Source organism: Molothrus aeneus, chromosome 27, assembly GCF_037042795.1.
Source record: "Molothrus aeneus isolate 106 chromosome 27, BPBGC_Maene_1.0, whole genome shotgun sequence".
Taxonomy (NCBI): Eukaryota; Metazoa; Chordata; class Aves; order Passeriformes; family Icteridae; genus Molothrus; species Molothrus aeneus.
In genome coordinates, this window is record NC_089672.1 from 1,799,146 (window position 1) to 1,825,320 (window position 26,175).

Sequence of the window (26,175 nt, forward strand, 5' to 3'; positions counted from 1 at the left end):
GATTGTGCATCTCAACAGTTCCTTCTTACTTGGGAAATCATGATCTCTGTAGCTTTTCAGCATCTCCAGCCTTCCCAGCTGGTAGAATCTTGCTTGAGAAATATTTTCTCTGCTTTTTTGCCTGTTGCAGCAGTCCAAGGGACTCAGAACCTCATGATGGTTTTATGGAGGAGGGCAGGGCTTGGTGGGAGTTCAGTGGGGAGATTTCAGATCCCACCTGCAGCTCTGGCTGAACTTTGTGGATGGTGTTTCCCTCTTGCTGTAAAAGTAAAATCTGTGGTGCATAAGGCAGCAATAAATCCTGGACATGCCCTGCAGGGTCATGCTGGGTTTTTAGGGTGTTTTAACAGCCAAGATCCCAGTACAGTTAAGGATTTCCAATTCAAATGGACTTTGGGTTCTCCATGTGAAGTGATCTGCTGAAAAGTTGACTTTGCAGAGTGTTCCATGCTTGTTTGGGATTGTGCATCTCAACAGCTCCTTGTTACTTGGGGAATCCTGATCTCTGTAGCTTTTCAGCATCTCCAGCCTTCCCAGCTGGTAGAATCTTGCTTGAGAAATATTTTTGGTCCTTTTTGCCTGTTGCAGCAGTCCAGGGGACTCAGAACCTGATGATGTTTTTGGAACCTGCCCCAATCCTCCTAAGAGGATTTTTTCAGCTTGCCATTGAAGGAAAGTTGCTAGGAATGTAAACAACCAAAACCCCAGGACCCCCAAACTCTGAAGCAATAAAGTTGTGTTTGAGGAGCCTTGGAGAGAAGGGCAGCCACTGTCCCCTCACCAAATTGTTCTGCAGCCTTGAAATTCAGCTTCTGGCCTTCCCCATTGGATTGTTCTTGTTAGTGCTGGAAGTTGTGAGCTTGGACAGGAATTCTGGAGAGCAAGGCCCAGTTTATTTAGAATAAACCTCAATTATCCAGGCGTGTTTCCACTCTATTTTGTCCACAATTATATATAAAAAAACCCCAACCTCTTCAGCCATGTTTCCATACAGAATTGCAGCCTCATTTGTTCTGTAGTCATTTGAATTCTCACCCTCTGTGTACCTCTGGCTGCCTCCCCCAGGCTGGGCCCTGCTGCTTTCCCTCCAGTTGCAGGAAGAGTTACAGGAATCAGAGGCTGCTGAGTGTATCCCTGCAGTGGCTGTTTGAAAAACCTGAATAAAAACCTGGTCTGCCTTCTAAATTTAGAAGCAATGCAGGCAGCAGCTCTGGAGGCGATTTCTGTGAGCTCATTATCCTGTTAGATAAAGCATCTCCTGCATTGTCTAATCAGATGAAAATATCTGTGTTACAGATGGTCCCTTCCATTCATTATTCACTAAGGAGATTAAGTTTCAGAGAGAGGAGGAGCAGGGTGAGGGAGGGGACAGTGGAGGAAGAGATTGAGTGTGGCCCTGTGGATGTGTCCCCTTCTCCCAGCATGGACCAGTTCTGCTGCTCCAGCAGACTGGACTTCCTTTAATCAGCTGAATTTTCCTTCCCAGTTCTTGTTTCACTCTCAAAATTATTGCAAACCACCGAGCTGAGTGGGATTTTGGGGGAATTGTTTTGATTCTGTGTGTCAGTTGATGGATAAAGAGCTTCTTTCCTTTTTTTTAGTGATCATTTATTGATCAGTGCCCCAGCACAGGGGGTAAGGAGCTAAATATAAATTACCCCCTGGTTACAGGGTCAGGCAGCTCAGTCCCTGCTGCAGGGCAGCATCCAGGAATCACTGCCTTGCTTCCAGAGGGAAAAAATAACCCATTTTCTCCCAGCCACAGTTGCTCATTTGATTATTTCTGTACTCCAGTGTTTTTCCTGGAGAAGTTTTTCCCTTGGCTCTTGGCTAAGCATGAGCTGGGGAAGCAGTGCCACACAAAAATAGATGTGTTTAAAGTGGGCTGTGCTTCATTTGAATTGTTAAATGGCTCTGGCTTGCAAAGTGCTCATCCTTCATGGGTGATATCAGGTTAAAACCTGGAGATTTTGGTTAGAAGTGCTTTTCTAACCACACAGACAGGGCAAACACACAGTGAAACTGGACCCAAGTGAGGCCTAGCAGCCACATAGGTTGGATTTCAAGACCTTTATTATGAAGTTTAGCATTTCAAAATAGTTTCATGTTACTCTGCTTCTCTGTTCTCTTGCACACTGTGATGTTTGTGGTTCCTGGTTTTCCCAATGCTTTTCTTTCCCTGTTAGTGTAGGAAAACCCTGTGGAGACTTTAGAAACTGGTGGTGTGGAAGATGCCATAGAGGAGCTGACTTGCAAAAATTGTTAGAAAATCAACACAGTTGCCTGTTATGTGGGTTTTCTTTGACTTTGTCTTGGTTACTCAACCATGGAGCTGTTCACTACAAGAATAGATAAGGCTGAGACAAAATGATCTCCTAAAATCAATCTAGAGGTGGTGTCCACATATAGACACCCAGAAATATCTTTCCTTATATGAGAAAAAACTCTTCCTAGAACTTTTTTGGTGTTAAATCTCTGGTTTAGATTCTGACAGTGCCCAGCTAGATGTCCTTGGCTTGGATCTTTCGAGTTCAGCTTCCATCTTATCCTTTGGTTTTATTGCAACAGGGATGTCAAAGGTGCTTCCCCTCCCAGAATTACAGGCAGTAATTCTGCTTTAACTCTGATTCCAGCCCAGCTGGTGGAACAGGTATTTCTGAATAACTTGAGCTACTCTTACCTGCTCTCTTCAGTTTCTGGCACTTCAGGCTCTTGACAAAGTTCTTGATCTCTTGCCTGAGATGTCCACTTTTCTCAGGACATTTTGGTGCTTTTTCTCTTCCTTTCCTCCTGGAAGCAGCCCCATTCCTGTTGGCACCTGTGGCTTTGTCCTTCACAGTGGCTCAGGCAGGTTTGTCACCCCCTCTGTGTCCCTGCCTGGCACCAGGAGCTCCCTTTGGATGTTCCCAGCCCTGAGGGATGGAAGTTGTTCCAGTGTCTGCAACTTTGGAGTTGTCACTAATGAGAATTTGTGCTGCCATGTGAAATCCTCACTCCCTCCCAGAGAGAGAAATCAGTGCAGGAAAAGGATCCTCAGCAGCTGCTTTGATGTTCCTGAGGTTCTGGCACAAACCATCATCTTCAAAGGGTGTCAGCAGCATTAATTAGAGACTTGCACCTTATTTTTTCTCTCTTCCTCTCATCTTCCTCCCCCAAACCTCCTCCTGCCTGCCTTGTGGCACAGCAGAGATGTGGCCCATGGGCTCCTCTCCCATTTCCAGAACACAACTGAGGAAATTTCAGTCTGTGCCAGAGCTCTGTGCTCACCTGGGGCTTGATGTGGTGCCACCAGAAAGGTGCTGCACAACCACTGAAGTCATAACTGTACTTATTTTCAAACAAGGCCTTTATGTTACTTCATTTCCAACTTGAAAGTGTTAGAAGCGCTCAGGGTTTATATTTAGCAGCACAAAAATCAGAATGTTGTTTATGCAGTGCAGCAAGAACCTGAACTGGGAGCCAGGGCTCCCCGCAGGAGCTGTTCCCAATCCAGGCTCAGCTCCCTGTGCTGAGGGGGGGTCCCCAGCCCTGGGGGCCTTCAGGAGGCATTTTCTGGGCAGTTTTAAACTGAGTGCCAGCACTTTTGGCTTCTCCATGGAGCAGAACCCTTCCCATGCAGGAGAGAGGCCGAGGACGGGAGCAGGGAGGGAGAAACCTCAGGGTCAGGTTTTCTGCTCCACCTCTGCCTTTCCAAAAGGTTCCACCTGTCCCTGGCTGTTGTGGGGTCAGGGAGCTGGTGCAGCCTGCTTGTCCCTCTCTGGAGGGTGCCCTGTTAACCCCTCTGTGTTTCTGTTCTTTGTCTTGTTTCAGCTGGAAAGAGGTGACTTCCTCTCAGAAGAATGGAGGGAGAGGATTGCAAACACAAGGTACAGTACAGCACTTGAATGCTGCTTTCTGAGCTGGATATTTGGGAGTTTGTATAATGGAAATTGGGAGGCTGGCCAGCTTTTTATATAGAATTTCCATAGCAAATACCCAAAGTCTATCTGCCAACTCTTACAGTGGCCTCTTTAGATCCTGTTTTCTGACTAGAAGAATGGCTTGGAGTGCATATCCCATGATATTCCATACAAGGGTGTATCCAAGATAAATTCTGCTTCTAAAAGGAGCACAAACCTCCATTTGTTTTGCATATTCCTATAGTTCATGTCAGGGATTCTGGCAAAACACTCCTTCTCTTGGCTATTGGGGCACACAGGCTCACTTTCCCTCTAATAAAAAGGAAAAGACCCAAGTGAGTTTCTTTCAACTTAAATTGTAAGAAGGTTCATTTAAACTAATTGTCTTGGAGATTTATTTACGTGGAGAACTAAATGCAGAGGGTTGGGCTCCTTTCTGAGGGAGCAGAAAGGGAGTAAATTTGTTAAAAGCAATAAAAGTCATCTGAATTTTTAAAGCTTTGCATTCTTTCAGCCTTATGGGTAGAAAAAAAATAACCTCTTTATTTTTATATGACCTTCTGGGCCACCCTGTTATGTGGGGGAATGGAAGGCAGTTGTCAAAGAGAGCTCTGAAAGCCTTGGAGTTGTGGCAATTCCTGGATGGCTCCCAAAGCTCTGGTTGTGAGAGCCTGGAGGAGGCGTCTGCCAGGCTGGTGACTCCTGCACGATTCTGCCCCTCACTTTCTTCTGGAGGTGCCTTTTAATTTGTGGACAGACTTGTCCCAGCCTTGCAGCACACTTGGGTTTGGCTTTGTTGCTTGTTATTCCAAGTGCACAATCTTCTGCTGCCCGGGCAACTTTCCTCGGAATTAATTGAAATTTTTTAGAGACATTTTTGGCTGCAGGAGCTCTGGCTGCACCCAGAAGTGCTGGGAGGTGTTTGGTTTGTGTGGCATGGCACTCACTGTGTGGCTCAGTGCTGCTCCACCTCGCTCTGGGGCAGGACCTGGGAAGTCTGGAATGGTTTGGGTTGGAAGGGAACTTAAATTCCATCCAGGGCCACCTCTGGCAGCTTCCTGCACCTCAGGCCCTGTTCAGTCTGGCCTTGGACACTTCCAGGGATGGGGCTGCTACCAGGACATGGTTCCCTGTGTGTTCCAGGGGATCCCTGTGCCTGTGGCTTGGCAAAACCTCCTGGAAGGAGGCTGAGCCCGAGGGGACTCAGGGTTCCTGTGCCAGAGTGAACACTATAAAAACACATCTGCAGGCTCTGGCTTTTCCCCTTCCTCTCCTGGATGTTTTCTAGTCCCATTAATATGTTTGGCTCCTTTGCAAGGCCTTTTTTTTCTTTTGGCACATGGGAAGGAGGAGGAAGAAACCCCTGCTAGCTTTACTTGCCAGGCAGGGTTTCCCAAATTTCCAAGAGCAAGGCGTAGCAAGAATAACTGTTTTTTTCCCTTGGTGCATAAACATTTTTTTCATTCGTGGTTTTTAATAGCTTTGAGTGCTGCTCTTAAACTCCCTGTGTCCTTGTTGAACACGTTTCATGTGTGGAGGCACTGGGAAGGGAATTTTCCTGCAAAGAAATCAGTTCTTCATGTGGGAACAATAGACCAGGATGGATTTTACACTTCATAGAATCCTGGAATATTCTGAGGGGAAGGAACCCTCAGGGATGATCAGTGCAGCCCCTGTCCCTGCACAGCCACCCCAAGAACCCCACCCTGAGCAGCCCTGAGGGCTCTGTCAGTGAGGGGCTGGGAACACAAACCCTGTGAGGAACAGCTGAGGGAGCTGGGGGTGCTCAGCCTGGAGAAAAGGAGACTCAGGGGTGCCCTCATCACTCTCTGCAGCTCCTGAAAGGTGCCTGTGCTCAGCTGGGGCTGGGCTCTTTCTCCAGGAACCGACAGAACCAGAGCACACAGCCTCAACTGTGCCAAGGGAAATACAGGTTGGATATTAGGAAAAAAATATAGGTTGGATATTAGGAAGTTGGTGAGATCCTATCCTATAGGTAGGATATTAGGAAAAACCTAATTAGGATATTAGGTTGGGATTAGGAAAAAATATAGGTTGGATATTAGGAAAAAATTATCATTCTTTCAGTTTTTCATGGAAAGGGTGATAAAGCTCTGCAATGGCTGCCCGGGGAGGTGGTGGAGTCCCCATCCCTGGGTGTGTTTAACAAAGCCTGGATGTGGCACTGGGTGCCAGGGTTCAGTTGAGGTGCTGGGGCTGGGTTGGACTCGATGATCTTGGAGGTCTCTTCCAACCCAGTGATTCTGTGGATTCTGTGTCCAAAGGCTCCTGGAGCTCTGGCAGCCTTGGCACCATTCCCTGGGGAGCCTGGGCAGTGCCCAGCAGCCTTGGGGGGCAGAACCTTGCCCTGAGCTCCATGCCAAGGCCTGACATGTTCATTCAGCAGGGAGCTCAACCACTTTCAAGAGGTGTTGAGGACTCCTGCTGCAGCCTGGGCACCATTTACAATTAGGCCAGGCTGATTAGACCTTTAAACTAAAAGGGTGTTTTTCTTTTTTAATCTGTGGCATGTTCTGTTTCTTTCCCAAGCCCTTTTATCATTTGTGGGATTCTACCTCTGTGCAGATTTCTTTGTTTCCATGATTGCTTTTTTCCAGGAACAATCCCTTCCCTCACTGAATTTCTTAACCCAGAAGCAAAGATGTAACTCCTCTGTTGTGGGTAGGGCTGAAGTGCTGGGTTTAGGACTGGGAAAATGTGCTCAGAGGTCACTGTCTTCTGGCATTATGGGGAATTTGGAGCTGGAATTGAAACAGATTGCCCAGAGCAGCTCTGGCTGTCCCAGATCCCTGGAAATGTCCAAGGCCAGGTTGGACAGGGCTTGGAGCACAGTGGGAGGTGTCCCTGCCATGGCAGGGGTGGCACTGGATGAGCTTTAAGGTTCCTTCCAACCAAATAATTTTATTATTCTAAAGTACATTGTGATGTTTTGCTGTAAGATTTTAATCCCCACCAAGAAGTAGCAGGATGAAGAGCTGAGTGTTGCTCTCCATGTTTTTGGTGACAGGAGCTGTAGAGTTTGGGACAAGCAGGTTTGTCCATGGCAGGAGTGGCTGGGAAGGCTCCCAGTGGCTGTGGTGTGGCTGGGGGTCCTTGTGGGGTATCCTGGCTCCCTGATTTTTAACTGGATCATTGTTTTGCAGTGTTATTTTTGTGAATAATTTTGCCTTCGGGCCTGAGGTGGATCACCAGCTGAAGGAGCGCTTTGCCAACATGAAGGAAGGTAAATCCAACTGGAAATGTTTCCTCCTTGTTTCCTGATTCCTGTGGGAGCTGGGGTGGGAGGGGGGCTCAGTTACACCTGGCAAAGCCAGGCCCTGGGGTTTGTTCTGTGCCTTGGGGCCAAGGGGCTGCAGCACAGTGGGATTTGTTCTTCCCCCCCTTGTGTCTGCCCACACCTCCTGGCTCCTTGGAGCATCCCCTCTGCTGGGAAAACTGCAGCAGGGCTGGGGTGGGAGGAGCTGCTGATCCATCCTTCCCTCTTTTGGGAGCCCACAAAACACCCAACAGCCAAGGCCAAACTTCCTGGATCCCTGGAAGTGTCCAGGGCCAGGCTGGACAGGGCTTGGGGCACCCTGGGACAGTGGAAGGTGTCCCTGCCATGGCAGAGGGTGACACTGGGTGAGCTTTAAACTCCTTCCAACCCAAGCCATTCCATGACTCTTGGCTGCAGAGGCACAGCTTTGGAAGGCCAGTCTGTAATTCCTTCCAGAATTCACTTCTCCTGTTCAGAGCTGGCTCGTTTAGAGCAGGGTGTTAACTCCTGATTTTGGAAATGTTTGAGTCCCCATCCCTGGAAATACTCCAGACCTGTGGGGATGTGGCACCTGGGGACAGGCTTTAGTGGGATGGCCTTTGATGGTTGGACATGATGATCTTAAAGGTATTTTCCAACCTTAATGGTTCCAAATTCCATAAAAACTGGGACAGTGTCACTGGGTGCTCCTGAGAAGCCACACTGCAGCCTGGGGACAGCCCCTAACCCCATCCTGGCCTCTCCATTGCCCTGAGTGTCTTTTCTTTGCTCTTAACCACTGGGAAAAGTAACAATTTTACTGGGTTGTGGCAGAAATGACAGAAATAACTATTTCTGAAAAGAAAAATATGTGGTGTGAACAAAGCAGCTGTGGCTTCCCATGGCACAGCTTTGTGCTGAAATAAATAATGTGACTTTTGGGCTCTGCTGCAAACCATAAAACCCCCAAACTTAAGCTGTTTTCTTTAATTTAACTGGATTGTTTTTCAGTTTTCAAACTTGTTTAATGGTGGCTTGAGAGCAGTGGGAAGGTGGAGATGTTTAAAGAACCCTTTACAATGATGAAACCTGATTTCTCTTCCCAGAGTGTGCTTCAGGGTCTGCTCAATGACCCCAAATATCCATGAAATGAAGATTCGTGGCCTCTAAATTAAAGGGCTTTGGGGGCTTGTGTCTAAAAGATCCCAAGTAGGATGGAGATAATTGAAATTTCTTTAGATTGCCACTGAGAATTAACGTGCTCTTTTTTTTCCAAGTGCTTCAAATCTGTCATTTTAAACGATGTGTCACCTGGCAGGAATCATGGATTTGCTTTCCTGGGGCTCTCAGAATGAGAATTAAGGGATTTATTTATTTTTTAATGCTATACAAGGGGCAGTTTTATAGGATTGCTCTTTAGGGCTCTGTACTAGATTATATTTAATAAGTAGTTACTTCTAGAACAAATAATGGAGCTCTTTGTTTTTTGTTTTTTTTTTCTTCTTTTTCCAGGTGGGAGAATTGTGTCCTCAAAACCTTTTGCACCTCTAAATTTTAGAATTAACAGTCGAAACTTGAGTGGTATGATTGCCCTTTTTATTGTTCATTACAGTCGTGGATGTTCATTATCTGAAAATGTCTGGGGGGTGTTACTGCATTTTAGAGTTGTTTAAGTAGAAAATGCTGTTGGATTGTTAGGGCACACCAAGTGACAGGTACTTAAAATCAATTTAAAAAGAGGAGAGGACAATTTAAAATCAATTTAGAATCAAGTTAAAGAGAGGAGCAGACACTTTTGATGGGGTTTGTGCTGCTGTGTTTTGATGTTGGTTCCATCAATGTGCAGAGAAATCAGGAGTTCAAGGGTGTGAATCATTCCTTGAGCCACAAAGAGCAGCCCTGACTCACAGGGGAGTTCCCTATACCCTAAATCCAGGCAGGTAAATCCCACCAGGCAGGATTCCTAAGGCTTAGAGGTCATGGAGCCAGGCTGGAGAGCTGGGGGTGCTCACCTGGACAAGAGGAGGCTCCAGGGACACCTCAGAGCCCCTGGCAGGGCCTGAAGGGGCTCCAGGAGAGCTGCAGAGGGACTGGGGACAAGGCCTGCAGGGACAGGAGCCAGGCAATGGCTCCCACTGGGAAAGTGACATTTAGATGGGAAAAAATTCCATTTAGATGGGATATTGGGCAGGAATTGTTCCCTGGCAGAGCTGGGGGTGCTCACCTGGACAAGAAAAGGCCCTGGGGAGAGCTCAGAGCCCCTGGCAGATCCCAAGCCCTGTGACTTGAAGCCAAGGGATTGGAGCAGTGCCTTGATTTCAGTGAGAGCAGAAATGGGTTCAGATGTGTTCAGTCCTTGGGGAAGCAGGGCTGGAAGCAGGAATTGGGGACTGGAATAATCTGCTTTGCTTCTGTGCTGGGAGAGCTGGGGGTGCTCACCTGGACAAGAGAAGGCTCCAGGGACACCTCAGAGCCCTGGCAGGGCCTGAAGGGGCTCCAGGAGAGCTGCAGAGGGACTGGGGACAAGGCCTGCAGGGACAGGAGCCAGGCAATGGCTCCCAGTGCCAGAGGGCAGGGCTGGATGGGATCTTGGCAATCAGGAATTGTTCCCTGGCAGGGTGGGCAGGCCCTGGCACAGGGTGCCCAGAGCAGCTGGGGCTGTCCCTGCATCCCTGGCAGTGCCCAAGGCCAGGCTGGACAGGGCTGGGAGCAGCCTGGGATGGTTGAAGTGTCCCTGCCATGGCACTGGATGGGCTGTGAGGTCCCTCCCAACCCAAACCATTCCAGGATTGTGTGAAATGTTGAGCTTTGAACATCTCCTGTGCTGTGCATTGAGCAAACAAACCTCTCCCAGACACACCCAGGCCCTGGGTCTGGTTCATTGGCAGCACAGGGTCGTGGTTTCCTTCTCCTGTGAACAGTCCAGACTCAATGTTTGGCAGCCTTGTCCTCTGTAAGGACATGGGCTGCAGTTTAAGGAGGTTTTGGGACATTCCATGTGCTTGGTTTTGACCTTTTCAGACTTTGACTGTTGAAACTGGGGTGTCTGTGCAGAAGCTGGACTGATGTTCTTTGTGGGTCCCTTTCAGTTCAGGATTTTAAATTAAATTTCTCAAGCAGAAGAGCAGTCCAAGCTGGGTTTTACATGCATTTATTGTTTCCAGTGCTAAATTTTCCTTAAATCAAACCCCCTCATTCCCTCCCTGTGCAAACGTGGGGAGCAACTCAGTGAGTTCCAAATCTCAAGCTGTGCTGTCTAATTTTGGCCTAAACTGCTTTTGAAGAACAGTAATTTTTGGACTGTCATGAAGTAAATTGAGCCCTTGGGAGTTATTTTTAAGCTTGAATTCTTGTGGATGTACTACACATCAGGCACCCAAACCTGCACTTTTCTTCCCTGTTTGAAATTCTCGTCTGGGGCCTCTGGTGCTTTGGAACTTGGGTGCTGGACTGCCAATTCTTTGGAGGCATGAACTTGAAAAGAAAAGGGAAAAAGGCTGGAATGATGCTCCTGGAACTCCTCAAGGCCTGGGAGAGCTGGGACCAGGCTGTCAGTTTGCTAATGAGGCAAAGAGACCCTAAGTGAAGCTTGGGCCCTCTTGCAGAGCCCACCAGAGCTTGAGAAAATCCAAAAATGCACTTGGAGATGTTTTAATCAGACCTGCCCAAGAAAATACAGGGCTTTAACCTCTCAAACCTTTTCTTTTCCTGGATTTTTCCCATTCCCTTCTCTCTCTGCTGCATTTGGGAGACTGAGGCCAGCATGTGCTGCTGTTTCACCTCAGAGCAGCCCTGGCTGCCTCTGCCAGCTGAGCCAGACCTTTATCCCATCCCAGCTCTCAGCCCAGCCTGGATTCATTTGGGATGTTTTCTAGAATGCTGAACTCTCAGATCTCAGCTGTTATTTAATGCTGAATGGAAATGCTGATATTAAAATTATATTGAGATGATTAATTGGACTTTGGATGGGTGAGAGGCTCTAGGAAAAGGAGAGCCAACAGCTTCTGCCAGTAGGAAACTTCCAGGGATTCAGATAAAAGGCCCTGAAAAAAAATTACCTTAGTCTGCTACAAACAGGGAGAATTGTGTGAAGAAGTTTTAGGGCTTAATCCCTTTTTGAGACCGTGTTATGTTGGGAAACACCAACATGAAATGAGCTTGTGTGGGATGTGCTGGGGCTGGGGCTTGTTCCAGTGTCCTGTTCCAAGTGCCACTGCCAGGGAAATGCCGTCCCCAGCATGGCCAGGGTCCTGCTCATGGAGCAGGGAATGTCACTGCTCTGCTGCCTCTGTGCTGCCCCACAGGGTTTGCCATAACACTTTTATTCTTCAAGGCTTTTTTTGGTGCCTGAGCATGCCTTGAGTCACGTCTCACCTGTCTGTCAAATACTCTGATCTGGAGTATGAACATTTAAATAATTTATACAAAACCCTGGGAGAGATCAAGCTTTAAGAAGGAGGCACCAGTTCCCTCAATTCCACTTTTGTCCTTAGTAGTTCCATCTGTGGGAAGAAGTGGAAATGTGGAAGGAGTTGGGGCAAATGAAAACAAGTATTAAAATGTGGTTAAAATAGTGGTTGAGGTTACTGAATCCCAAACCTTACTTTTGGCCTCTTCTGGGTCATTTTTGTTTAATTAGAAACGTGCCATAATTTCTCCTGCAGCCCTGCCACTGGCTCAGTGCTTGTGGAAATGTTTAAGGCACATCCCCAAGCTATTAATTCTGCAGAACAAAACAAATATAGACAAGAAAGCAAACCCAAAACATGTTTGTGCCCAGTCCAAATATAGGGCAGCTGCAGCTGACAGGGGCTGGGCTGGTGACGTGCTGGGGCTCTTTAATTCATCCCTGTCACACACATGTGGTGTTCCTTGGAAAAGAGTCTGGGACACAGTTCTGCTGGCCACAACTAACTCACTCTGGCCTGGCTGGCTCAAAGGTACATGTCCCACATGTTGCTTTCCTGTGGGGTGCACGTAGCAAGAGAGGAAGAAATTCCCTTCAAACTCCCAGCAGTGTTTTATTGGAGGATCTGCAAACCAGATTTCTCTGTGTTGGTTATTGTAAAATCAGGGCACTCCTGACGAAGGAGAATGATTGGCATCTGAGTCCATGGCTCTGGAATGTAAACACTTGCTTTATTAGAACTATATTATGCTGTAATGAAAATATTTATATCATATTATATTGTACCATATGATACTAGACCATATTATATTATGTTATATTATGTTATATTATGTTATGTTATATTATGTTATATTATGTTATATTATGTTATGTTATATTATATTATATTATATTATATTATATTATATTATATTATATTATATTATATTATATTATATTATATTATATTATATTATATTATATTATATTATATTATATTATATTATATTATATTATATTATATTATATTATATTATATTATAATATATTATATTATATTATATTATATTATATTATATTATATTATATTATATTATATTATATTATATTATATTCCAAAATATACTATAATATAATATACTATAATATACTATACTATAATATACTATACTATAATATACTATACTATAATATAATATACTATAATATAATATAATATAATATAATATAATATAATATAATATAATATAATATAATATGACACATTACATGTCATTATATTATATTATATTACATTACATTTTATTATACTATATTTTATCCTATCATATCATAGTATAATATATTAATTATATTATATTTTTTATATCACATCATATAATATATTTTATTAATTATATTTCTTATATAATACTTCTAACTTTTAGCTACTATTGAAAACTTGTGACTGTCACCTGGCAGTCCTGACACACAGACATGGATCTAATTGGTTAATGAATTAAAACACTATCACTAGAATCTAATAATTAAATTTTTTTAGGTAAATAATCTTCTAACACATTCTACATGTTCACAAAACAAGAGGAGCAGTACATGAGATAAGAATTGTTTTCCCTCTGTGCTTCTCCAGGAAAAAAACTTGAGAGAGAGAATGGTGTCTCTTTCTGTTCAGAGGGTGTGTGAATACTGCAGTGGGCGCCTGGCTGGTGTCACCCGTGATGCCCAGGGGTGCCAGGGGCAGTGACACAGGGGAATGGGGCTCTTGGATGCCCTCCAGGCCGTGGGGGCTGGCGCTGGGAAATGCCAAAGTCAACTCAGCCACCGACATTCCCAGGCTCCGTGTGCTGACGGACGCCCCAGTGCCCGGGGCCAGGGCAAACAGGGTGCTAGCCACCCCCCCAAATCCTCCTCTTCCTCACACGTGTGCTCCTGCACGTGTTTTTCCTCTGGGACTGTTTTGGGAGCAGCCAGGAGCCTGCAGCATCCCCTTTGCTCAGAGGCTGAGGCTGCGGCGGGGCCAAGGTTGGGTTTGGCTCTGCTTTGGGCACGGAGGCAGCACCTGGAGCTGGAGCCATGGAGATGCTTGGGGCCTGGTTCATCCCCCTGTGGGGATACTGTGCAGCACCCACATCATCTGTGCAGGGAAAAATTAGGGTGCTGAGCTGCTCTGGGAGCTGTGGCAAAGGAGGTTCATCCCACTGTGGGCATACTGTGCAGCACCCACATCATCTTGGGTAATGCTGTGAGAAATGCACTGCCTGTTCATGGCCAAAAATATAAAATATTGATTGTGCTCTGAGTTTTGAGTGAAATTTTGAGGGAAAAATTAGGGTGCTGAGCTGCTCTGGGAGCTGTGGCAAAGGAGGGATGGCAGGGTGAGACCCTAGTGCTGAGAGTGCCATTGGTCTCAGCCCAAAATCCTCACTGTGTCCCCTAACCAGCTCCTGTCTCCTCCCACAGATATTGGCACTATCATGAGGGTTGTGGAGCTGTCACCACTGAAGGGCTCTGTGTCCTGGACGGGGAAGCCAGTCTCCTACTACCTGCACACCATTGACAGAACCATAGTGAGTACCAGGGCTGCCTGTGCCCTGCTCCTGGCAGCACTTCCAGCTCCACATCCTTCTGCCTGGGGCTTCTGTTCCTGTCCCTTTGTGGGTTTACACACCTGAGTGTACAAACTGCCTGCTCCAGGCTTGCACACCCGCCCTGGGGTTGAGGGCAGTGCTGGTTTAATGAAGCTGCAGAGATTCCCTGATAAAATTCCTTCTGCAGCTGCTCAGAATTGGACTCTCCTGCTGTCCTTTACTCACAGAGGAAATACTCAGTGGGGCTTTGATTCCTCTGTGATGCACAGACCATTTCATTCAGTCATATTCAACCAGTAAATCTCAATTTTAGTAAAATTCTCAGCTGCTGTAGAAGCAGCCTAAGCTCCATAACAATGATGATGCATTCACTGGGTTTTTTTTCAATTAAAGAAAACTAAACCAATAACAAAAAATAACCCATGCAACAACCCCCCCCCCCCAACCAAAAAACCACCAACCCCCCACCAAAAAGCCTCCAAATCCTTCATAAAACCCAAAAAACCTTTGGAAATTAAAAATTTCATGGACAAATAATTTATCCCACCCTAAGGTTTTTGCAGTGGGATAATAATGCTGTTTTCCTTCCTCTGCTGTAGTCTAATAAAGCTTTTCTTCAGGAATGTGCCAGAGTGCAGATAAATGGTGGAGTACGAGGGTGCAGCAGCTTCAGTGCAAATAATTTCATTGAAAATCAGCCTGTGCTGAGGGGAGATATGTGACACAAAGCTTTAAAACAAGGCCAGGAGTGGTGGGGATGATAAAACCTTGTAGAGGTTGGATTATGTCCTGTTACACAACAGGCTGGGTGCCTGAAAAGAATGAATGTAAATGGCTTCTTGATGGAGCTTATCAGAGCAAAGCAGTCAGAATTGCTGCAGTTCTGCACTTGTTTTAAGCTAATATTTTATTCTTCTGTGCTCATCTGTCATGGTTTTGAGGATGACTCTCTTCTCTTTCTATTTTCAGCTTGAAAACTATTTTTCTAGTCTCAAAAATCCAAAACTCAGGGTAAGTAAGTTTCAATCATTTTCTGTAGAAAACTCAGAGTAAGGGAGCAGGCACTGTGAGGAATTTAATCACAGGTGGACAGAATTGATTGGAAATCAGATTTTCTTGCTAGGCAAAGAACCTGGAGCTAACTGAAGGGAAGTCTCAGATGCCATCAAGCACTAATTCAATCATGTCCAAGGGATTTCTAATAGAGAATTAATGGGGCAGCCCCAAGGTGCTTTTACCTTGCACTGGAGGTCTGTAATGAGCTATTTCTTCATTAAAGAACTGGAATTAAAGAAGGGAATGATGGTTTGAATATGTCCCAGTGCTCAGCTCCTGAAATGAAGCTGAGCAATGCTCTGAAATGTTCCTTTTGGGATGTGCCATTGGAGGCACAGAGTGAGTTGTCATTTGCTGCAGTCTGGGCTGTTACACGTGGAATTAAAATGCCAGAGAGTTTTTGGGACTGTGCAGGGCTGGGTTAACCTGAAATAATCAATGGATTCCCAGGAAGAGAATTAAGTGAGGCCACTTAATTTAAAATTTTAGGTGAGTGTTCATCCTCAGGCTGACTGGCTCTGCAAGAACAGACTCATGGGGGCTCTGAAAGGGAATTGTTTCAGATTGCTTGCTCCACTCAAATTTGGGGCAAAAAAGATTTCTTAGAGAAAAAAAAAATAAAATCAGGGTACTTCTGGCCTTTGCTGCTTTTCACACTTAGACCTGCCACTGGTTTGGTTGATAATGTGTTTAAATCAAAGGAGTGTTGGAATTGCCAGAAATCTTAAGCAGATTTTAAACCTCTGGAAGGTGCAGGAAAGGCTTTGACTGCTCTCTTGGAAATTTCCTGTCCTAAAGAAGTTTTGTTTTTTCTGAGAGAAAAAGAGATTTTTCTCTGAACAGAGAAATTTCCTGTCAGCATGGGAGAAAATAAGCCTGAAAAGTTGTTGGGTTTTTTTTGGCTTTTTTATTAGTCACCTCAATAAACTTGGCTGAAGTTGAATGAGATGATGATTAATGGCTTTGCCATTTCCAGTCATGGAAGATTTCTAAAGTGTCTCCACGAAATGTTGGGGATGTGGGAAGCTATTAAAGTGCACATTATTATTATTATTATTATTATTATTATTATTATTATTATTATTATTATTATTATTATTATTATTATTATTATTATTATTATTATTATTATTACCATTACCATTATTACCATTATTAATTTATCTATTTATTTATTTCTTATTATTGTTGTTTTTGTTATTATTGTTAGTGTTATTATTATTGCTATTATTATTTAATCATGATTATGTATATATGCTATATTTAATATATTTCACCATATTATTTACATATTATATATTAAGTAATAATAATAATAACACTCATTAATAATATTAACAATTTTAATATAACAATAATATAACATTAACAAAAAGTTGTTATTATTATTATTATTATTGTTATTATTCTTATTCTTATTCTTATTCTTATTCTTATTCTTATTCTTATTCTTATTCTTATTCTTATTCTTATTCTTATTATTATTATTATTATTGATTATGATGATGATGATGAAATAAATTATTTAAAATGAAATCTGATACAGCAGTGTGGGGTTTGGAGGGGAGAATATGGGAAGAGGTTGAGATTTAATCCCCTCTGGAGGTGGAAGAGGATTTGTTCACACCTGAGTGTGTCCTGAGCCAAGGGGAATTTTGTTCCCTTTTCTTGTGGAAAATGAAGCTGAGAAAGAAGGTGATCTGTTTTACAAAGTGATAAAACATGAGCAGATGGTGAGATGTCCCCTCCCTTGTCCCCAGGAGGAACAAGAGGCAGCTAGACGTCGTCAACAAAGAGAAAACAAAAGTAACACAACGACTCCAACGAAGGTCCAAGAAAACAAGGTGAGCATCCTGCATTTGTGGGTGCTGAGTGCTTCCTGTGCCTGAGCTCCTGCTCTGAGTCAGGAGGAGCCTCTGTGGGAAGGTTTTACTCTGGAGCTGTTGCTGTGCCCAAAAATATGATGGAGTGAGTTAATAAAAGCTGCTCTTGGGAGTTGCACCACTAATTCTGGAAGGACAAAAAAAAAGGTGTTGCAAGATGAATAGTTGGTTGTCCACCCTCGCTTGCATCCAGCAGGAGTTTGCAGAGCTGTCCCTGAGTCACAGCCCACTGAATGGAGCTCAGAGTGTGCTGAGTCTTCTGCAGAGACTCATTTCCTTTCTTGGGTAATGCTGTGAGAAATGCACTGCCTGTTCATGGCCAAAAATATAAAGTGTTGATTGTGCTCTGAGATTTGAGTGAAATTCAGTTGAAGAATGTAGTCAGGGAAGGATGAATAATCAGCTTTTGTTAGACAGCAGGTACAGATTTAACAGAATCACAGAACAGTTTGGCTGGAAGGGACTTTAAAGCCCATCCAGTGCCACCCCTGCCATGGCAGGGACACCTCCCACTGTCCCAGGCTGCTCCCAGCCCTGTCCAGCCTGGCCTTGGGCACTGCCAGGGATGCAGGGGCAGCCCCAGCTGCTCTGGGCACCCTGTGCCAGGGCCTGCCCACCCTGCCAGGGAACAATTCCTGATTGCCAAGATCCCATCCAGCCCTGCCTGAAGTTCCCCTCCCTCAGCATTTTCTTTTCTTTAATGATTTCTTGGAATAGTTTTTTTTCTGACATAGAGATGGGGCAACTGAGAGGTGCTTTAAAAATTTATTCTATTTTTAGTCTCATGTGAAGGGTGAGACAATACAGATGTTCTAATTCACACCATCACAATCAGAAGTTAACTTTTTCCTAATTTCAATACATTATAAGCATCTCTTGGCCAATCAGCTTTAGCCACACCATGCTGTAAATGCCTTAAAGCCAAACATCCAAAATTACCCCTCATTGGTCCCACTACAATGCATCTTTCATAGTTTAATTACTCAAAAGTATTTAGTCTTTTTTGTAAAGCTACCTTTTAAAACTTGTTTCTAGTTCCATTTCTCTCTGAACAATGTCTGTCCTATTCCATGGCATTTCTAAGTCAGTATTTCTTATGTCAAAATTTACATAGAGATACACACTATGTAAGCCTTCTGTCAAACTTTAAAATTGTCAAAATTTAACTGTCAGAAACTGTAACAAACTGTGAAAATCAAAAAATTTTCTACAAATCCATTTCCCACAATGAATGAGTCCAGAAGAGAATGAGCACAGCCCCTTGGGAACAACTCTTATCCCAAGCAAGTTATTGAACTACAGTGCCTCAGTTTCCTTTCAGAAACATTATTTCTGATATGATATATAATATATATATATAAAAATATCAGAATATATTCCATTAATGAAAATGGAGCACCATTATTTCTGATATGATATATCCTTTATATATCATATCATAAATAGACTTCAATAATAATAATGAAACCCCATTGTTTCTGATATGATATATCACATACATATAATATCAGAAATAGATTTCATTGATAAAAATGAAACACCATTATTTCTGATATGATATATCATTTATATGTCATATCAGAAATAGATTTCAATAACAATAATGAAACACCATTTTTTCTGATATATCATATTTGCCTTAAAGCCAAACATCTAAAATTACCCCTCATTGGTCCCACTACAATGTATCTTTCATAGTTTAATTACTCAAAAGTATTTAGTCCTTTTTGTAAAGCTACCTTTTAAAACTTGTTATTATATTATATATGTTATTATATTTTATATATATAATATCAGAAATGTATTTCATTGATAGAAATGAAACACCATTATTAATGTTTGTTGAATAGGAATTCTGCACATGGAGGTAGAAATGACCAAATTTTTTCAAAATCTCTCAGGATTCTGGTGCTGAAGAAGAAAAAGCTGCAGCAAATTCTGTTAAAAAGCCATCTCCCTCCAAGGCCAGGAAGAAGAAGCTGAGTAAGAAGGGCAGGAAAATGGCAGGGAGGAAACGAGGGCGCCCCAAGAAAATGAACACGGCGAGCACTGAGCGCAAGACCAAGAAGAACCAAACTGCACTAGAAATTCTGCATGCTCAGACTGTCTCCCAGACATCTTCATCCTCTCCTCAGGGTGAGTGCAGGGGTGTGCAAGAGCCTGGAGCAGTCTCTGAAGCTCTGGATGTGCTGGTTTGTCCTTTGTTGCCAGGTTGAGTTGGATTTCGTGGCATAATTTCCCTGCTGTCACCAGAGCAGAGCTGCCCTTGAGGTGATGGTGGTGGGGTTGATGGTGATGGATGTGTTAATGGGGATGTGGGGGGATTCATGAATTGATGGTGATTAATGTGTTAATGGTGGTGGCATTCATGTTCTGATGGTTTGGGGGTGGGATTCATGGTGATTGATGGTGATTAATGCATTAATGGGGCTGGGGGTGGGATCTGTCTGTGGGTACTCAGCCAGGAGCTGGGGCTGTTGCCTTCTCTGAGCTGCTGCTGCTCTTAGGATGGATCACAGAGACCCTTCCAAGCACTTTGGAACAATGTGTGGACATCTTTGGAGCTCTGTGGTGATGGACTAAGCTGCTGGATCTCATTACAAATCCCTGTCTGTGCTCCACCTGGCAATGCTGAACTTAGAATCACAGAATCCCACGATGGTTTGGGTTGGAAGAGACCTCAGAGCCCATCCAATGCCACCCCTGCCATGGCAGGGACACCTTCCACCATCCCAAGCTGCTCCCAGCCCTGTCCAAGCCAGCCTGGGACACTGCCAGGGATGGTCCCTCCCAACCCAAACCAATTCCAGGATTCTGTTCCATATTTTCAGGATTCTGTGCCATGTTTTCAGAATTCTGTGCCATGTTTTCAGTGGCAAAGCTCCTGTCCTTGTCCCAAACACTGAGTGCTGACCTGAGGTTGTGTTTGTGTCTCTCCAGATGCCTACAAGTCACCTCATAGCCCATTTTTCCAACTACCTCCTAAAGTGCAACGGCATTCGTCCAACCAGCTCCTGGTGACACCCACCCCCCCTGCACTACAGAAGCTGCTAGGTAAGGCCTGCCCACCCCCCTTTGGGGTTTTTTATGGGGCAGGAGGGGGATTCTCTCCTCCCCACCTTCCCCTGCCTGCCCCACATCTGTCAGAACCCAGGACATTGCTCTGGCTGCCCTGGAGGACTCGAGACCCTGGCAGGGAGCTCAGAGACCTTGGCACAGAGTCACAAACACCTGTGCCTTCCACTTTAGCCCATGGAAACAATTCCCAACTTTGTGTGAAGAGTTACAAGCCACAAGAGTTTAAACAGAATGATAGGTAATTTATTACCAAGTGAAAATGTAGAATTTTGGAGTTTTTAGAAAGGGGGTTAAAGAAGCAAGATAAAAGAATCTGGACATGTCCTGTCCTTCTTTCTCCTTCTTCTTCTTGCCCTCCATCTTCTGCTGTGATGGTGACACTTCTGGGTTGGTTTAGAGTAGAGACAGACTGTCTAACATAGGTGATAGGTATTGGAAATTTATTGTAAATAAAGTACACGTAGTTTGTAGTATAAAATGTTAACACCACCACAAGGGCAGTGGCTGTGCCACAGCCCAACCTGCTGGACAGATCTCAGCAGGGCAGAGAAAGAATGGAAAAGTTTAAAAAAAAATACACAGCCTTGAGAACCAGAACTGAAGAATCCCAACTTCTTTTTCGAGCATGAAGCTAAGAAAAAAGACTTTTGATACCTCAAGAACCATTCCAGCAACAACTCAGAACCTGAGGCACATCCTTGGGCAGCACCACAAGTCCCCCCTCCTGCTGAAGCTGGTGTTTCACTCTGCATTTATTCTCTGATATTGTTTCAGTTCTCCTTTGGCACAACAGGCAGTGAGCCAGGATTTAGTCAGAAATAGCTTTATTTGAAATAAAACCATGCTCTTAAACCTGGGGAACACCACTCTGTTGTGGTGTTGTGAGGGTTTTCAAGACAAGGTGAAAAATCAGAATTAATTTCAAGTTTTCAGAAAATTGATTAAAAATATAATATAATATAATATAATATAATATAATATAATACAATACAATACAATATAACATATCACATTGCATCACATTATATCACATTATATCATTACATGATATCATACTACATTATATAAATTATATGTTAGACTATTATATAATGAAATATAATATAATGAAATATAACATAACATAACATAATATAATATAATATAATATAACATTATATTACATTACATTACATTATATTACATTACATTATATTACATTACATTATGTTATATTATATTATGTTATGTTATATTATGTTATGTTATGTTATGTTATGTTATATTTATTACATTATATGATATCATATATCATATGATATCATATAATAGCATCATCATCTCATTATATTATGTGATATTATATGATGTTTTATGATATAATATATGTTATATTATGTTATATTATGTCATATAATAGTATATCATATATCATAGTATGTAATATAGTATATCATATTACATCATATGATATGACATTATAATATGAAAATGATATATTAAACTATGCTAAAGAAAGAGAAAGGAAATATCAGAAAGCTTGACAAGAGGAATAATAAAAACCTATGACAGACTCAGAGAGTCTGACACAGCTGGCTGTGATTAGCCATCAATTAAAAACCATTTACATGTTCGAATAAACAATTTCCAGGATTTATTCTAGAGGAATCAAACATGGGGAAGCTGAAGCTGCTCAGGAGCAAAACCCTGGGAAAGGGATTTTTCATAAAATATCCTGGTGCCACCATTCCAATTCCTCTGCTGAGCTCAGGGCCCATAAACGAGGCCCTGTGTGAGAGGCTGAGCTCACAAAGGTGTGGTTGGAAAATGCAGGAGGAGATGAAAGAAAAACCTGGAGCCTTTTTTTGTTTGATCTTCTCCTCCTGTCCCCTCCCAGCTGTTCCTGGCTTTTGGCATTGCCAGGGGCCAGCCCAGGATGCCCTGGGGATGTGGCACAGGGGGACCAAGGGTCCAGAGATGTCCTTACCTTGGGCTCTCCCGAGTCCTGGTGGAAGAGAGAGAAAGAGGCATTTAAATGGATATTTTGTGGCAAAAAAAGTGATTTTGAGAGATATTTTGTGGCCAAAGGGTGATTTTTTTTTTTTTGGAAGGGTTATTTTGTGGCAAAAGAGTAATTTTGAGGGATATTTTGTTGCAAAAGGAGTGATATCTTTTTTTGAGGGATATTTTTTTGGGATATTTTGTGGCAAAAAGGTGATTTTGAGGGATGTTTTGTGGCCAAAGAGTGATTTTTTTTTTGAAGGGTTATGTTGTGACAAAAGAGTGATTTTTGAGGGATATTTTGTGGCAAAAGAGTAATTTTGATGAATATTACGTGGCAAAAGTGATTTTTTGAAGGGTTATTTCGTGGCAAAAGAGTGATTTTTTAAGGGATATTTTTGTGGGATATTTTGTGGCAAAATAGTGATTTTTTTTTTGAAGGGTTATTTTGTGGCAAAAGATATTTTTCAGAGATATTTTGTGTCAAAAGTGATTTTGAGGAGTATTTTGTGGCAAATAATAATAATTTTTGAGGCATATTTTGTGGCAAAAGAGTGACTTTAAAGGCTATTTTGGCCAAAGAGTGATTATGAGGGCTATTTTGTGGCCAAAGAGTGATTTTGAGGGATATTTTGTGGCAAAATTGGGAATTTTGAGGGATATTTTGGCAAAGGAATGATTTAGAGGTATATTTTGTGGCCAAAGATTAATTTTTGAGGGATATTTTGTGGCAAAGCAGTGATTTTGTGGAATGTTTTGAGGCAGGGTGGATGGGGTCATGGTTTCCATGGGACCTGATGGATCCAAGAGTTCCTTTTGTGCCAGGAGAGGCATTTTCAGCATGTTCCTAAATCCATTTTCAGCATGTTCCTAAATCCATTTTCAGCATGTTCCTAAATCCATCCTCAGTGGCTTTGTCTGACTTAGAGTCCAAATCAAAAACAAGGGAGAGACAAGTGAGGAGACAACTGGCCAGGGGGGAGATAGGGGTGGACAGAGGCATGGCATTTGTCCCCTGCTAAAATCCCTCATCTGATTTATTTTTATTTTATCTGTTTATTTTTATTTATTATTTTATTTCCATCTTCCATTTTCCATCCTCAATGGATTTCAACCCCAAATCAAAAGCAAGGGAGAGACAAGTGAGAAGAGGTGGCCAGGGGGGAACTGGGGACAAACAGGGGACAGCATGGCATTTACCTTGCTGAAATTCCTCATCTGATTTATTTCTTTTTTTCTATTTATTTTTATTTATTATTTTATTTCCATTTTTAATTGCTTATTCTGACTTTGAGTCCATTTCAAAAGTAAGGGAGAGACAAATGAGAAGAGGTGGCCAGAGGGGAAATAGGGGCAAACAGGGGCATGGCATTTACCCCTGCTGAAATTCCTCATCTGATTTATTTTATCTATTTATTTTTATTTATTATTTTATTTCCATATTTAATGGCTTGGTCTGATTTTAGTCCAAATCAAAAGCAAGGGAGAGACAAATGAGGAGAGGTGGCCAGGGGGGCACTGGGGACAAACAGGGGACAGCATGGCATTTACCTTGCTGAAATTCCTCATCTGATTTATTTCTTTTTTTTTTCTATTTATTATTTTATTTCCATTTTTAATTGCTTATTCTGACTTTGAGTCCATTTCAAAAGCAAGGGAAAGACAAATGAGAAGAGGTGGCCAGAGGGGAAATAGGGGCAAACAGGGGCATGGCATTTACCTTGCTGAAATTTCTCATCTGATTTATTTTGCAGACTCATTTAAGATCCAGTACATGCAGTTCATGGCATACATGAAAACTCCTCAGTACAAAGCAAGCCTGCAACAGTTACTGGAGCAGGAAAAGGTGGGTCTCACTTGTTCACATTTCTAAACAAAATTACCAGACTCTGAAGTTCCTTGGATGTGGGGAAAGTGCTGGAGATGGGAATTGTGTGCATTTACACCAGTCCTGCTTAGGATGAACAACTGCCAGGGGATTTTTGTTGCTAAACTCATTTTTTTTGTGTTTAAATCACACAAAAAGGGGAGAGCTGCACCTCCCCTGTTCCCTGACAGTGCTCACTTAGAATCAGAGGATCCTGTAAGGGTTTGGGTTGGGAGAGACCTCAAAGCCCATCCAGTGCCAGCCCTGCCATGGCAGGGACACCTCCCACTGTCCCAGGCTGCTCCCAGCCCTGTCCAGCCTGGCCTTGGGCACTGCCAGGGATGGTCTGGTCCCAACCCAAACCAATTCCAGGATTTTATGAACCACAGTCTATAGAATTCTGGATTAAAGAACCATTGCAGTTGGATTAAGAAACCCAAAGTGTCATCACTGCTTGTGGGGATCTAGCACAGCATCCTTGGCATTGATATCAGAATGGGTTGGATTGCACTGATGGGCAAAGTGTAAATGTCCCAAATCATGGACTGGGAAAGGTGGGAAGGCAAAGAGGGTCCTGGGGCTGTGCACTGGGGTGTTTGTCTGCCATGGAGCCACCAGCAGAGGGAGGAGATCTCCTGCCTGAACTCCTCCTTGTCTTGCTTTGTCTCAGTGATGAATGATTTCATTGCTTATCAATTAGCCCTGATGAGTCTGTTCTGCTGCTTCTGTGGAGGAGCTTTCCCCATAATGCTCAGAGTTAAGCTTGAACTTCCACTTAAAACCTTCCAAGACCTAAAGGGGCTCCAGGAGAGCTGGACAGGGCCTGGGGACAAGGCCTGCAGGGACAGGAGCCAGGCAATGGCTCCCAGTGCCAGAGGGCAGGGCTGGATGGGATCTTGGCAATCAGGAATTGTGGAATCCATCCCTGGAATGGGTTTCCAAGAGCAGCTGTGGCTGCCCCTGGATCCCTGGCAGTGCCCAAGGCCAGGCTGGACAGGGTTGGGAGCAGCCTGGGACAGTGGGAGGTGTCCCTGCCATGGCAGGGGTGGCACTGGGTGGGCTCCGAGGTCCCTCCCAACCCAAAGCAGTCTGGAATTCTGTCCAGGTCCAGCTTTTGGCATTCCCTGTGGAAGCCTTCCTTACTCTGTAGTCTTTGTGAGAGTGTCAGAAAAAAGCCACAGGGCTTTTGTAACGTGTTTTCCACACTGGGAACTCTCCAGAGGAGAGAAATTAACTTTTGCCACCCCGTTCCTTCCTGAGAAGTAGTTGGTGCTGCTCTGGTGTTCATGGAAACCTCTTTTTCTGTGGTTATTTCCATTTGCTTTCACAGTCAATCAGCACTTAGAACTTTCATCTTTTTCCTTAAGCAGCAGATTTTTCTGCTTGTTCTGCACTTGTCAGGAAAGTCAGCATGAAGTGCACTTGTCTCGTGCACAAATGAAATGATGGTGTGCAAGGGTTGTGCCCTGCACAGAGAATGAATCAGGGGTGTGGAAAAGTCATCACTTGGTGCTGCTGTCCAACAGCTGCTCCACACTTTTAAACGTTAAAATGAGGAATTCAGTATGAAAATATTTTTTTATGGAGTGTTACATGGCAAATTAAACCTGACAGAGGCAGAACTTGGCTGGGTGAGGGGCTGGTATGGTCTGTTCAGTAACTCCCTCTTACAGGAAGGTTTTCAAGTACAATAAAAATCCCTCTCTAACAATGATTTTGAAATCAGCTGCTGCTTCCCAGAGTGCCCTTAGATGGAGCTGTCAGCCCCTGCAGTGCCTGGGAAGGCTGAAGGAAATGCCTCATGTTGAAAACAAAACTGATTTTCCAGCATCCCCCAGAGCAGCCCCTTTAGCATTGCAGGGACTTTTCCCCAGCCAGGTCTGTGTGTTCCTGCATGGGGGGAATTTCCAGCACTGCTGCTTCCTTGCTTAGAATATCAACCATGGAATTATTAAGCTTGGAAAGGATTAAGGTGCTTTTTGCCCCTGTTCCCCACTTTTCCTGGAGCAGTGGCTCAGTCTGTGCAATCCCTGCTTGGCCTCAGCAGCACAAGGTGGAGGGCAGGATAATCCCAAAGCTGCACTAATCCTGCACTTGGGGCTGGGTAAATGAGGCTCTTCAGCCTGGCCTGTCCTGCTCTTTGCTGTGCATGGCCATGGATTGAGGGAGCAGGGACCT

The 26,175-nt window shown here is 43.7% G+C and overlaps 1 protein-coding gene across 1 annotated transcript in view; it reads left to right on the plus strand.

The window, feature by feature from the left end:
• Positions 1-26,175, plus strand: part of DOT1L (DOT1 like histone lysine methyltransferase) — an 86,440-nt gene that overhangs the window by 38,052 nt on the left and 22,213 nt on the right. Inside the window, exons 8-16 of the mRNA XM_066566093.1 lie at positions 3,811-3,866; positions 7,064-7,143; positions 8,668-8,736; positions 14,006-14,112; positions 15,103-15,144; positions 16,950-17,033; positions 18,974-19,208; positions 20,013-20,126; positions 23,885-23,976. Coding sequence (XP_066422190.1) covers positions 3,811-3,866; positions 7,064-7,143; positions 8,668-8,736; positions 14,006-14,112; positions 15,103-15,144; positions 16,950-17,033; positions 18,974-19,208; positions 20,013-20,126; positions 23,885-23,976 — 879 coding nt within the window. The remainder of the gene's footprint in view (positions 1-3,810; positions 3,867-7,063; positions 7,144-8,667; positions 8,737-14,005; positions 14,113-15,102; positions 15,145-16,949; positions 17,034-18,973; positions 19,209-20,012; positions 20,127-23,884; positions 23,977-26,175) is intronic.